Below are 13,718 nucleotides of genomic sequence, written 5' to 3'. Positions count from 1 at the left end.
ATGGCTCAGAATAGAAGCCAGTGGCGATCCTGCTGCAACCTTCTTTTACTTTCTACATAAAGAATGGTTCTAACTTTCCTAACTGAAAGAGTCTTCTGGTTGTACATTTCAGTCCGCCTTATCTTTTCATCCCTTCTCTTCCTACTTTCATTATTTTGTGTGGCGCATATGTACCTGGTGCCCTTTTGTACCAATATATATGTGTTTAAATAAATAAATAATAATAAACTTCGCCTTCGGACCTTGGGATTGCTGCTTTTAGTCTTACCGCTCTTCAACCGACATGTCTGGCATGGTAGGACCTCGAGGAACGATTGTTCCAGCCAGCATAGCTCGATTGCTTCATCACGATAGGCAAGCCCAACCACCACGTCAAGGTAGCAGCAATGGTCGGGAAGAAAGTTAGGGGCGGCCAAACCAAAACGTGGCATCAGAGCTTGAAGTCACTAACTTCTAGTCTGAGCCATATTGGTAGATGCAGACTACTTGGTTGGGGTCCGCGCGACTATCGTAACCAATGGTTGGAGACTCTGTGTGACATGGCTCAGAATCAATCACAATGGCACAGGTGTATACACTCTTTATCTTCCCTTAAACCTTGAGATTAAAATTGCTTCATAACTTTCTTCCTTCCTATGCTATATCCTTATACACAACCTATCTTTTATATATTACCACCACTAAATTAACTATTTCTATGAATCCGGTGTTCATCTTGTTATGCTAACGAGGTATGGCAATTTGAACCGATGTACATATGTGCCCGATCCTACGTTGTAGCTGACTGACTAAGTATATAGCCTTCTGGATGTTTAACATCCTCAACAGTTACATCGTGAAGAAAAGCTTACTCGATAAGATAAAGCTAATACCAAAGATTAAACAATACAATATAACAAATGATTGCTACCCACTGTTATCGATAGGTCTAGAAATATTCACTCCAAAAATTAAACAATATGCAATTAGATAAATGGGTATTTTTCTTAGTACAGTGTTTAAGCGTAATTACGTGTAGCCTGCAAAACATATAAAACCACATGTGTACTAATCCTGATTATAAGAGAAAACAAAATGGGCAGGTATGTTATTATCAAATCAAACAGAACTCAGGTTAAAAATTACCAAAGCCTGTATAAAAACAATGTTTTGTATCTAAGAGAATTTATGATTATTGTAATGAATAAAATAAAAATCCAAACAATATGAAACGAGGATTACAGGACTACATAACAATTTGACAACCCAAGTCCGAATAATAAGTCGAATATCCAAGATAAAATCACAACTTTTCGAAATTTGAATGTTGAAAGCACACGACTGTTAGGGACTCTAAATCCCCAAGTACAACGTACTACGGAAAAACCAATCATAAAATCTACATAATCGAGTAAAGTGGTTTTGTCTATCAGTTTCAGTATTAATGAATTCGATTTCTAATGCATTTTACATCGTATCCATAAACTTACTATAATTTGATACTCGTGGCGACTTTGTAAACAATAAGCAATAAATTTAATCAATATATATTTGAATTAAGTTGGGTGTAAACCAATATTTTTTGTAGGTATCGTTACCAAGGCTTGACTTGATAACGAGGTATGGCAACTTGGACCGATGCATATGTGTGCCTGGTCCTACGTTGTAGCTGACTGACTGACTTGATAACTTGAAATAAATTGAGCATTGAGTAGATTGTTAGAAATAAAATATATTTGTAATATCCCAATGAGTAGAAAAGTCAGATTTTCTGACGTTTCGTGGCTCAGTGTAAGCCACTTCTTCAAAGAATAAATAATCCAAACAATCTAGATAGGAGTAACTTCACAAATTGCTAATAATTGAAGCAGTACAATACACCAAGTTAAATTAATGAGATCTACCTAATACATAAACCAATTACTTTGGTTGATGAATGATCACAACCCTATCAACATATTTATTGACAACAAAGTTGTTCTTGAACAAAGCTTTCAGTAACCAAAGTTAACCTTTAGAGTATTTATAGATTATGCTGTAGTTATTAGACAGAAATTATTACCTATTATGAATATTTTAAAACAAAGAGACAGAATAACTCACCCTTAGCTAGTTTATCTTCTGGGACAATAGAAAGATCAGGCGATTGAACTGATTTTAATCCCAGATCAGAATATTTTGTCAAGCTGTTCAAAGAAGGAGTGATTTCATCGATTTGAGAATTCGGAGATCGATTAGCCGATGATAATGAAGAAACATACGGTGATGACGAAGAATTTCGACTATCGTGTTGATCGTGAGATGATGATGAATGTAAACTTGGGTAATCATCAATAATTGGATAATTAAGTGTTAACTTTTTATCACTTGTAATTGTTTTTCTTTTACAACGTACACTCTGTTTGATATTATCTGACTTAGGTAATGAGTGAGTTTCGCAAGGATCATCTAACAAATGACGAATAACTTTACAAAACTGTTTTCCGTCTTCATTATGATTATATGCTAGTTGTGTATCAACATGAGATTCAACTAGATCTGTATTACTAGTATCATTAGATACTGTGAAAATATCAACAGATGACTGATTGTCTTTATGGTGAACATGAGAACGCTTAAGTTCTGACTGTAAATGTTGTGATTCACACTTTTCCATTCTATGCACAGCCGTGGATCCACTAGTGATTTGGCGACTAATAGTTTCATTTTTTGATAAACAACTTTGTAAACTCAGCTTTCTTCCTTCAACAGAGATCAACTCTGAAGGAGAACTAGCGGTTACTTCAAGTAGAGATGCTGATCTTCTTGGTAAGCATCGGGAAGTACTCGAACAATGTTTTATGATAGTTGGTGACCGCTTAGCTTTATGACTAACATTACCGTTTGTGTTATGTTGATTGTTATCGGTAGCATTTAGTGTTAACTGAATTGAACTCTACAAAATTTTAAACAATATATGTAGATCACAGTAAACGAAACTACAAGAAATAAAAGTATAGTGGTCAAGAGACATTGAAAATAAATACATTGAGCTTAAAAATATAGTGCCGGGGTAAATTGACAGCAAGTAAAAACCTTTAAAAACCGAAGTGAACTGAAGAACCTAAACACCCTAGTTTGATATATACTAATCTAATAATCAGTGCTACTCGATTACCACTAACAGATTTTTATGTATTTGTTGTGAAGTCATACTTTTTATATGACGCTTAACGATACAACTCAGCTGTCTAACACGAAGGATATCAATCTGGGCCCAAACTTGCTACTCTATGGTTGATTCGCTGTCCAATGATTAAGTCTAACAGTCAACTCTTTATTGGTCGGAAAATGAGTGGCTTGCAAGCCAATTTTCTCCAATCGCCTATGACATTTTATCATTCTCATCTTGTGTTCATATTCTGTATATAAGGATGTTATTTTATTACATGAAAAACTTATTCATCGAGTTAGTGACATTGTCTCTGGTTTCTGATAATTCGGGGTCCAAGTTAGTTATGCGGTAGCCATCACTCGGTCACACTATACCATTACTTCCATTTATCGATTGACATTCTATTCATTGACTTTAACAGTCGAAATTCATCTGATCAGATTGCAAAAAACTCCCCTCCATGACACTACCTCAAATGGTTACGCTCATATCTATCCAACTAGATATTATATTGCTTTACTTTTGTCAGTAACTGCAAAAAATCACATTGCTTATCAATTAATTGTTACCAACGTTTTAGTCGTCAAGTATTTAACTCAAAAGATAATCGTGTCACTTGTACTTTTTGATAATTTGAGTGCAATTGTTTCTCATTTATTTGCGCTCGACATTTAACGGTTGGTTTGTAGGCTGAGACTTTACTATATCTACGTTGGTATATGCTATTGACTTGTTTTGTCACCTATAAATGTGTCTCTAACTCTAGTTTACTGTCCTGAAATCAGTTGAGTTGTCAAAATTTAAGTGAATCAAGTGTTCAGATCGATAAAGTAACATATCCATTAAGGAACTAGACTTTCAACCACTGTCGTGGCGGAGAGCTTTTTGCAATCTGATCAGATGAATTTCGACTGTTAAAGTCAATGAATAGAATGTCAATCGATAAATGGAAGTAATGGTATAGTGTGACCGAGTGATGGCTACCGCATAACTGACTTGGACCCCGAATTATCAGAAACCAGAGACAATGTCACTAACTCGATGAATAAGTTTTTCATGTAATAAAATAACATCCTTATATACAGAATATGAACACAAGATGAGAATGATAAAATGTCATAGGCGATTGGAGAAAATTGGCTTGCAAGCCACTCATTTTCCGACCAATAAAGAGTTGACTGTTAGACTTTATCTTCGTAAATTATATCAGGGGAACTATACTGAATGGTGGTTTTTCGAATACAGTCAACCGGATTAACTCAAGCTAAACTAAATCAAAGACTTTATAGTGGAACTAGACAGGCTATAGGGTAAATGAGTAATTAAATTGTATTACTATTAAACCATTATAACAGAGACTGGTTCTCAAAAAAAGTTAGTTTGTCTTTTTATAATACGGAGATCGATGGGTCTTTTTCTTCTGTTTCAAGAGGTTAAATGTTCCTACATTTTCCGACATCTAGAGGAAGCAAATAATGTTATAAACAAGTCATTTTTAAGGGGTGGAAATACACAACCCCAACTTTATTGGTTCAGTATGTAAGATATCACGATTTCTAATCACTTTCTTGAGATCCTTTTATATTCTAAATAAATACCTCTGAAACAATTGTGACTCATGATATAATGGGACAATAGATGATTAACGTCTAATGAATTTTTACTGGCCATTAGAAGTGACAATTAAATTTCTTAAGTCTGCTTAATATGACGGTTTTAAAGATTAAAGGCTAAACAATCTCAAACTTATGTAAACAATTCACCTTAATAAAAAGAATAATAACACTAATCTTTATCTAAATCAAAATAATACCCCACTGTACTATAGCGACTCTTAAAAACAGAAGTCCCACAAATAGAACACTTCGCTGAAACTTCAGCTCAACAAATATTAAGTTCATAAAATTTTAGTCGATACTATAATCAAGGATACAACAATGTTTCGTATTATAGTAATCACGTTTTAGTCGAATTCTGTACTAAAATGCACTGATTTTTATCAAACTTAAAATACTTGAAATCACTTCCATTTTGTTAATGTGTGCCCAAATATTTTTAAACGTTTGAGTTCCAAAAAGCGCACAACAGGGAGACCTTAGAGAACATCTAACGATACTTACTTCTTGCATGGTCGCCTCAGAAATTACACGACCCTTACGATCACGACGAACGGTTTGATTTTCGTTCTATTTATAGTTAGCAAGAATTCAGACAGCAAAAAAAGAAAAATGTATTCATAAATTCAAATCTAACAAATAAAGTAAACATACAAAATATGCTCAAGGTTTATTTGAATATATTATATAGGGCAAACTCGATGTGTGAGGTCCCCAGTTTTTTTATGCTCACCTATTATTTAATGTTGGACGAGACTTTGGTGTTAAAAGTGAAGGATTATGATTTTGGGTTTGATTGGGGATGACATCTATCAGGATGAGGCAATTCGGCTTTCAATGAATGAATAGAACATAAAACAGTGCTCTGTCTGCCACAGTTTGGGTACCCATGTAATACTTGAATAGGCACAATATCTATATTTTGTTGTTTGTTCCTTTATTCCGCAATAAAAAATAACGCAGCTTACAGACCAATTATAGGTTTATGTACTCGGTTTTGAGGTATGCATTTGTGTGAAGGATAAAAATAGTACTCGGCCCCCCAAACCGAAATAGGTGGGGTAGGGTATTAACCCGTAACCTATTGATTGTAAACTGAGTGTTTTGACCACTATGCCACCACTCTAACCTTTTATGAAGCATGATAACGTATAGTAAATCCTAACTGACCCATTAATACTTTATGCTCTAAATTGAACCCAAACATTTTATGGTAAACTAGCAAATAATTAAGTCATATAAGTTAACTTATTTACCAGGTTCTTGGATATGAACCATACTTTAAGTGTAAAGGCTAATGATACTACCCAGTTACCTGAACCTGAGTATGTGGAACAAGGTTTGAACCTGAGGATTTGTTTGAAAGTCGAACGCCTTGACCAATAAGCCGTCTTTCCTAAGAATTACTGAGTGCCAAAATGTTCGAATGACTAGTAATATTCTCACTGGCTTTTCATGCTATACATACAATATAGTGTCGCTTTTGCTACTCAAAAGAACTAGGAAATGTTTTTTATTTCATTTTACTTCATGAGTACGAGAAACTCCTGATTATGCGGACGGTTAAACCTACAATTTTTACATTGATTTGGATCCACACTACATCGAACTGCACTTCGTGACAAGGAATTTTTAAACAGTAAAATTAGTTTGTAGCCGTTTCTTGAAAGACCAACTTAACTAAAGTTAGATTGTTCAATAAATTGAATACAGAGTGAATTAGGACAATTCAAAGAAACTTAAGTTGAGATGATGCTCAAAACCCTATTTAACCTAATTAGGGATACAGATGACAAATTTGATCGATTTTGCTGCGTGAGTTTTTGAGTTGCCATATTAGTCTATCAAAATTATGCAAAAAGGTCTCCGCGGTACAACACCTTTGGTGAAAATGTGGTTAATGTTCCGTCCCACGTAGTTCTTTTAAGTATTTGTTAAAACAATTGACTGATACGACAGTCCACGACTTTTTTCAAACCCACATAACTTTGTAGAAAGAACCATTTATCCAATAATGTCCAGTTTTTACTACTATGACAAAATATAGATTTTGTAAATCATAACAGTGTTAGTGCACACAGGTCCAAATCATGGACCTTTGAAAAATAAACAGATTAACATACTTTAGATTTCGGATTTTTTAGACGAGCAAAGTATTGTTCTAACTAAAATCAAATGAAAAGTAGAACAATTGTTATCCAAAAGGTAAAATTCATAATGAAAACTCAAATACAACATAGGTTTCAGAAAATATATCAAATAGGTTGAATAGATTTTAGGGAACTAATGTTATAATAATTGTGAAAAAATAATTGCAAATAAGAGCATCTTGCATGAAATCAACTATTTACAGATGTAAGTAAACTATGGTAGATGTGTACACTAGAACTGTAAATGAAAATATAGTAAATAATATTAGCTTTCTAATGGATAAATTTACCTGGCTAGGTAAGTGAAGACTTTTCAGCTATTAAGCGTATATCTTACGAAGCTAAATACGGCGTATCGTTTATTGCATTTTTCAGCCTAATATTACAATCAAATAACTTGAATATCAGTGATCTTACAAAAATGAATCTGTTAGACGGACAACTAAATTCCCTTGATAAGCATGACATTACCTCTTTTACTATCAAACGGTTTGTGGCCTACTGTAAAGTGGAGACTGATGTCAACTCGGATGATTTTACTTAGAATGCACGGCTAACTGGATCGATAATTCCTCCCACAAAAAAATGAATATTATGGCAGTTTAGACAATATGTAGACTAGAAAATTATTCAAGGGTATACTTACCAGCGAACGATCAATTGTATGAACATAATAACTAAATGGTTTGTCAGTCCATGAAACTGCATCTTGGATTGGGTTTAAACAGCTCACACGCATGATCGATCCAATATCTAGTAAAATCATATATATATATACATTGGTTTTTTAACTTCAAGTATGATCAAAAGTAATGAACTTGGGAAAATATGCTACCATAAATGGAATTTCGAAAAGGAAGACGCCATAGATATACACAAGTTCAAATACAAAGCAATGAGATATCCATATGAGTGGCTAATGTTAAGCAATAACCCTATATAATATAGGTCAACAGCTAGAAACTATCTAAATCGTTAACCTAAGGCTCACGTACGCTGCAGTTTCGGAAAGATCACTCTTAAGAAAAACCAAGATTAGACCGTAAGCTTTAGAAATCAGAATATAAAATGCCTATAAACAGAAACAGCATCCAAATATATTTCATAGTGGTTGAGTATGAAACCTATTTGGATATACCACAGTGGTGTTATCTTAAAGACAGAACTTCGAGGTGTAACTCTGGAGGTAGTATAACAAACGATCATTAAGAGACCTTAGTATTTGAAATTTTCACCTACTTTCCTTGGAGCAACCACGTGATATTATTATTAATAGCTTTCACATCTAAAGTGTAGCTCGATGCAAAGTACAAGAAGCTGAACTTGAATAACGTCCAAGTTAAGTAAGTAGTTTAAACAGTTAAGCGAATAAACCATTTCTGGAAACCGGTAAAGATAACTAGTAGTCTATAATTCAACAATTAATACACCACATAGATTGATATTATATAAATTAGTCGATTAGTCTAGTATGAAGCTCTATTTTGCTTATGATTAACTAAATGAGTTTTATGTGGAAAACGAAAAGATTGACTTACGGATGCGAATCCATAAGGACGGGTTATGATTATATGTTCTAGAGATCAGGACTACTCTTAGCACTCTTAACACCCCATATTATTTCCACGTATTTCTGAAACACTTCGACAAAAAAATGTGTGTCTAGGTGTTTCGCTAAACATTCGAGAATAAATGTAACACCGTTCATTGAAAACTATCTACCAATGCTGTAGCTGACCCATTTGATGTCGTCTGCTCCTTTTTTTCATCTAGACTATCATATTTTTCAGCTTCGATTTTCCTTATCTTCACTTCACTGGTGACAATGAAGTCACATAATTGAATCATTTGAAGCTACTAAAAATTTAGATAGGCACATGCATTTGAAATCACCTAATTGAGACAAGTCGACAGCATACATATATCAGTTTACACAGCGTCTCCAATGAAAAATCTACATCTTATTTTATACAGTAATACCATAAAGCTGTTTTTCCGCCAATAGTATATCTGATTTTAATGTTGATAAATACATCACTATCTTGTGAACAACTATAACCCACTACAAACAAAAGAATTTCATCCTTAGGGTAAGTAGAAATGGTCAGCTTAAGAAAAACATGACATCGTGCTAACGAGTCCTTTATGCTGTATTAACCTTGCAGAAAATATCAAGAATAACAAATCACGAAAACAACCTATATCGGCTATTTGAACTAGAGACATATTGAAAATTATGGACATGACCTCCTTAATTAGGATTTACTTTTCGTATAAACTAAACCATTTCGAGAGTATGACGTTACGGACTTTAGTCTATAAGCAATGTTTACCAGTATACAATAAAAATCATCCGAAAATCCCACAGAATGTGTGAAAAAACTACAAGATAAACCGTACCTCCGAGATTCCTATCAGTGATTCGGAAATTCAAAGGACAGAAAGCCTTTGAAGAAATTATCCGAGCACCTTCTTTAAGGTTAGCAAACCTTTGCTTTAGTTGGTGATCCACCTCTGGACCAAAGGCAAAGTTGTTTGCAAAAAGGATGCCAGCATTTGTTATTTTCTCCTGATACTCCGCTGATAGAAAATCCCCGCGTTCCAACTGAGAACAAAATAAATGCGTAAGAACAACGTGTATTAACCTGTGTGCACAAGATCAAAAACCACTTTTCTGGTTTTGAATTGAGGTAATGAAGCAATTGAAAACATTGATAATGTCATATATTTTCAAGGGAAGTTTTTTTAAGAATTTTCGGGGAGATTAAAGCAAAACACCATGCATAAAATTTAGTTACCGTGTAGGGTCGATAAGATTTTCCGTAAAAACTCATCCAGTGACGGAATGCTGAGTCAAGACGCGAGGCACAATGGGCGGGATATTCAGCCTTTTCAATCCCGTAACAAAATTTTGCATCAGTAGATGCACATACTTGAAGGACAACCTGACCAACACCTAATTTGATGGATAAACAACTACTCTTTAGCTTACCACTCCCAAGATCGATAAATACGTCGTCACTAGTGACTGCGATTGTGTCAATCATCTGTGAAATAAGTTCAAAGGATGTCTCCCCATACACCTGAGGCGAAAAAGGTGGATACTGATTCAGCTTTTCTGGATCTGATACAGCTCGATTGTAACATTGAAGAAGAATGAACTGAACATGATCACGGGAAGCCTTTCGGTTAAAAAATTCAGGAACAGTATTTTCCTCAATCCACTTGGAAATCAAAAATAAGATAAGGATCATACCATGTCCCAAAGGTCTATGATAGCTTTATTGTACACATCACAAAGTTTCGATACATCGTCATATGAACTCCTGTCCGTTTCTTTGAGAAGCTCAACTAATGTTGGATTTTCGGACATTTCTCTGACATCAGAGACTACCCAACTAATAACGTCAACAATTTCCGAGTTCTCATCTTTGACTTCCCCAGGCTAGATAAGGAAATATATTGGAATCGGATTAAGATAACTCATGATATGAATGAAAAATTAAAGTACCCTGCAAGGGATCCATCTGAAGACCTCCTTATCCCGAGTGGCTGGACTAATGACAGACACCTGACGATCTCCAAACATAGAATACACTTGTCTCACCAACAAGTAAACGGACAAGTAAATGTCAATTAAGCCGTCATTCGAGCATTGCGGCACCAATAAGAGCGCACTAAAACTGAAGAGTAAATATAAGGTAACTGACATTCGCAGTATTATATCAATTTTTCATTAAAACAGATCATCTCATGGAGACGGGAAGTTTAGTCCTAACGTGATTTACATTTCTCAAACTTTTGCTATGTTCTTACGCAACAAAAGTACCATTTCCGATCTAAAGAATCTATTCTGAGCTTAACGTTCGGTAGTTTACTTCTTTTTTTTGTGCTTCACTCAACTTAATAGTTAACTGTGGTTTTGCCTCAGCTCACTATCGGTTTTTTTATAGTTTTCACGTAAAGACTAGCTTTAGCTTATCGTTAACTGTTTTTATAAATTTTTGCCAGTTTTTGTTTACTGTGTGTTTTTTCAACGGTTCTTAATTTACTGCTTGTATTTTTAAGACAGTCTAAATCACTAGCCATGAAAAATTCATGCAAAAGACCTGGTTACCGTTTCGCCGTTACATCTGGCATGCAATGTGACAACTGCAAAGGTTGGTTCCATGAAGCATGTACAGATCTAACAGCAGCAGCTTATAGCAGACTCAGCAAGTCTGATCGTAGGTGGGTATGTGTTACCTGCAACACTGATACGGTAGTCATGTTGGGTATCATCATTACTTTACTAACAGGTCTGAGAGATAAGTTGTCTAAGAATTTGGTAAATGATAGTATCATGACGGGTAACAAGACTGGAACGCATAGGGCAAACAAGAAAAAATATATTGACAGGTCGGTTATCGACGGTGCTGTTAACAGCACGAGTGATGATGTGCTGAAACTCAGCACCATCTTAACATCGACTGTCATCGACTCCCTCAGTACACTTGGGTCCCCCAGGGAAGAGTCCTTGAATGAGACAGTGGTTCCCAAAAATCCTGTTGGTGGTTGGACTCACGTTAACAGGAGTAAAAAGGCCCAAGCGTCCCCGCCGAAACTGAACATCACAAGTACCGTGCGGAAATCAATTGATGCTTTGGCCGCACAGTTTACCCCCAAGACTGTCCGCCCGGCCATCACTGAGCCCAGGAATCGAAAACGCGCCTCGACATCCAAACAACAAGATACCAAACCTAGACGCCCTGGAAAACCTGGGAAATCAATTACGGTTCGTGACGACTCTGTCATAATCATGAACCTTATTGACAACCCCGACCTTCCTCTCAGTTTGCGGGACAAAAATGATAGGATGCTCTGGGGAGAATTAAACAAGAGGCTTGAACTCCCTAGAATAGAGCCCTTGACCGTCACACGGCTCACACGGGGGAAGGACTCTAACCACCTAAACCACCCGAGGCTGCTTCGTGTTACACTTAAGAATGCCTCCGATGTAGAGGACGTCCTGCTAGCCAGTCACTTACTGAAATCCGATGGGAACGTAAGAATACTGCCCGACATACCGTATTCTGAACGAAATCTCATCCGGAACATCCCTAAGGAATCACCCGAGGCGTTTTTCCGTGGACGAAATATCATTGTGCAAGGTGTGTCGGAAAATATGGACCCAACTCAAGCAAACTCTGATATTCAGGAATGAAAATTAATTAAGCATTCTTTAAAACTCAAGAATATATTGACCCAACAGGTAATGAGACTAGCCAAGAGAGACGGAGGCTCTAGGCCCCGGCTATTGGAGATAACCTTCCCCTCCTCCCACATGGCGGCTGCAACTCTGGAGGCATTTCGTGCCAATAGACGTCGGTTGCCAACTGGCATCCATATGCATCCGGATAGGCCCCACGACAGCAGGATCAAGCACAAACGAAAGCTGGAGCTGACGATTCCACTCGTGGACTGTCTTGATCATAAAAAAAACGTGTAAAGGACAGGGACTACCAACTCGGTAAACATTGTATAGGTAGGCTACCTGTCCACTCACGCACGGCTCATATAGACAAATATGAAGAAGCTCACGCGTTCCAAATTGAAAGCATAAACTGCCTATACACGAACGCCGCGAGCTTGCCAAACAAAATGGACGAGCTACGTGAACTTAGCAACGCTAATGATGCCCATCTGATAGGAATATCCGAAACTTGGATAACGTCTCAGTTTACGGACCAGGAGCTAGCAATAACTGGAATGTCTTCATTTCGCAACGACAGAAAAACAAGAATGGGGAGTGGGGTAGCACTATACATACGGTCATGCCTGGAGGCGCACCAACTTTACAACCAAGAGTTTCTCAATCTTGATGAGTCAGTATGTTGCTCAGTAAGATTGTCTACCACCTCGAGGTGTCTAGTTGGGGTCATCTACAGGAAGCCCACTGCCGACATCGAGTATGACAAACGTCCGCTGGAAGGATTAACTCGCTCTACGCGTCTCGGATTCTCTCAAATCCTGATTCTAGGGGACTTCAATCTTCCTAAAATCAACTTCGTGGAACATACATACATTGGAGGTGACAACTCTACTGAAGCTCTGTTCTTCAACCTCATCGGTGACCTGGGATTATTCAAAAATGTGAAGTCGGCAACTCGTTGGAGAAACAGTGAGACGCCGTCGCGCTTAGACTGGGTATTCACAAATGAAGAATTCCTAGTTGACGACCTCTCAATCCTGGCTCCCCTGGGGAAAAGTAATCACTCCGTCTTATCATTCAGCTTTGTCAGCAAAACGGTGCTAAGATATCTTACTAGCAACAAGCGCTGGAACTTCAAACGGTTGAATGTGTTAGCTTTACAGGACTATCTACAACAGGTGGATTGGGATGTTCACCCTCAACTTTAAGTGGATGCTCATTGGGATTTTCTACTGCACACGATCTTATGTGCTACTGAGCATTCAGTTCCTCAAATGGTCATAAAAAGCTACAAACAACCCCCAATCATCAAGAACCGCACTCGTCGTTTGCTAAGCCGCAAAAGGCACTGTTGGGCCGAATATAAACGAACCGACAATAACGACGCATACAGGCTATATAAACGCATAAGGATCATATGTTCAAAGGCAATAAGAGAAGACAGGCTTCAGTTCCAGACCAAGCTTATCGATAAATTCGTCTCCAATCCGAAAAGCTCATTCAGTTACGTAGCTTCTCTTCGACAAGGCAAAACTGGAGTTTCCCAACTGCTTGGTCCTAATGGCCCGACCAATAACGACAGTGATGCTGCTAACCTTTTGGCTGAACAATACTCCCAGACATTCCAG

The 13,718-nt window shown here is 36.8% G+C and overlaps 1 protein-coding gene across 1 annotated transcript in view; it reads right to left on the bottom strand.

Annotated features, from left to right (window-relative positions):
* The window catches only part of Smp_165000 (putative histone h3 methyltransferase), a gene marked incomplete at its 3' end in the record, with an annotated part of 39,026 nt that extends 28,513 nt beyond the window's left edge, over positions 1-10,513 (bottom strand). The window contains exons 1-9 of the mRNA XM_018798150.1: positions 10,411-10,513; positions 10,156-10,344; positions 9,892-10,123; positions 9,698-9,855; positions 9,300-9,504; positions 7,546-7,652; positions 6,873-6,914; positions 5,254-5,319; positions 2,083-2,914 (exon numbers count right to left, since the gene is read on the bottom strand). Coding sequence (XP_018653121.1) covers positions 2,083-2,914; positions 5,254-5,319; positions 6,873-6,914; positions 7,546-7,652; positions 9,300-9,504; positions 9,698-9,855; positions 9,892-10,123; positions 10,156-10,344; positions 10,411-10,488 — 1,909 coding nt within the window. The 5' untranslated portion in view covers positions 10,489-10,513. The remainder of the gene's footprint in view (positions 1-2,082; positions 2,915-5,253; positions 5,320-6,872; positions 6,915-7,545; positions 7,653-9,299; positions 9,505-9,697; positions 9,856-9,891; positions 10,124-10,155; positions 10,345-10,410) is intronic.
* Positions 10,514-13,718: the final 3,205 nt, after the last annotated feature.

This window comes from Schistosoma mansoni, chromosome 6 (genome assembly GCF_000237925.1).
Source record: "Schistosoma mansoni strain Puerto Rico chromosome 6, complete genome".
NCBI lineage: Eukaryota > Metazoa > Platyhelminthes > Trematoda > Strigeidida > Schistosomatidae > Schistosoma > Schistosoma mansoni.
The sequence above is the reverse complement of the archived record's forward strand: the minus strand, read 5'-3'. Positions and strand labels throughout refer to the sequence as shown.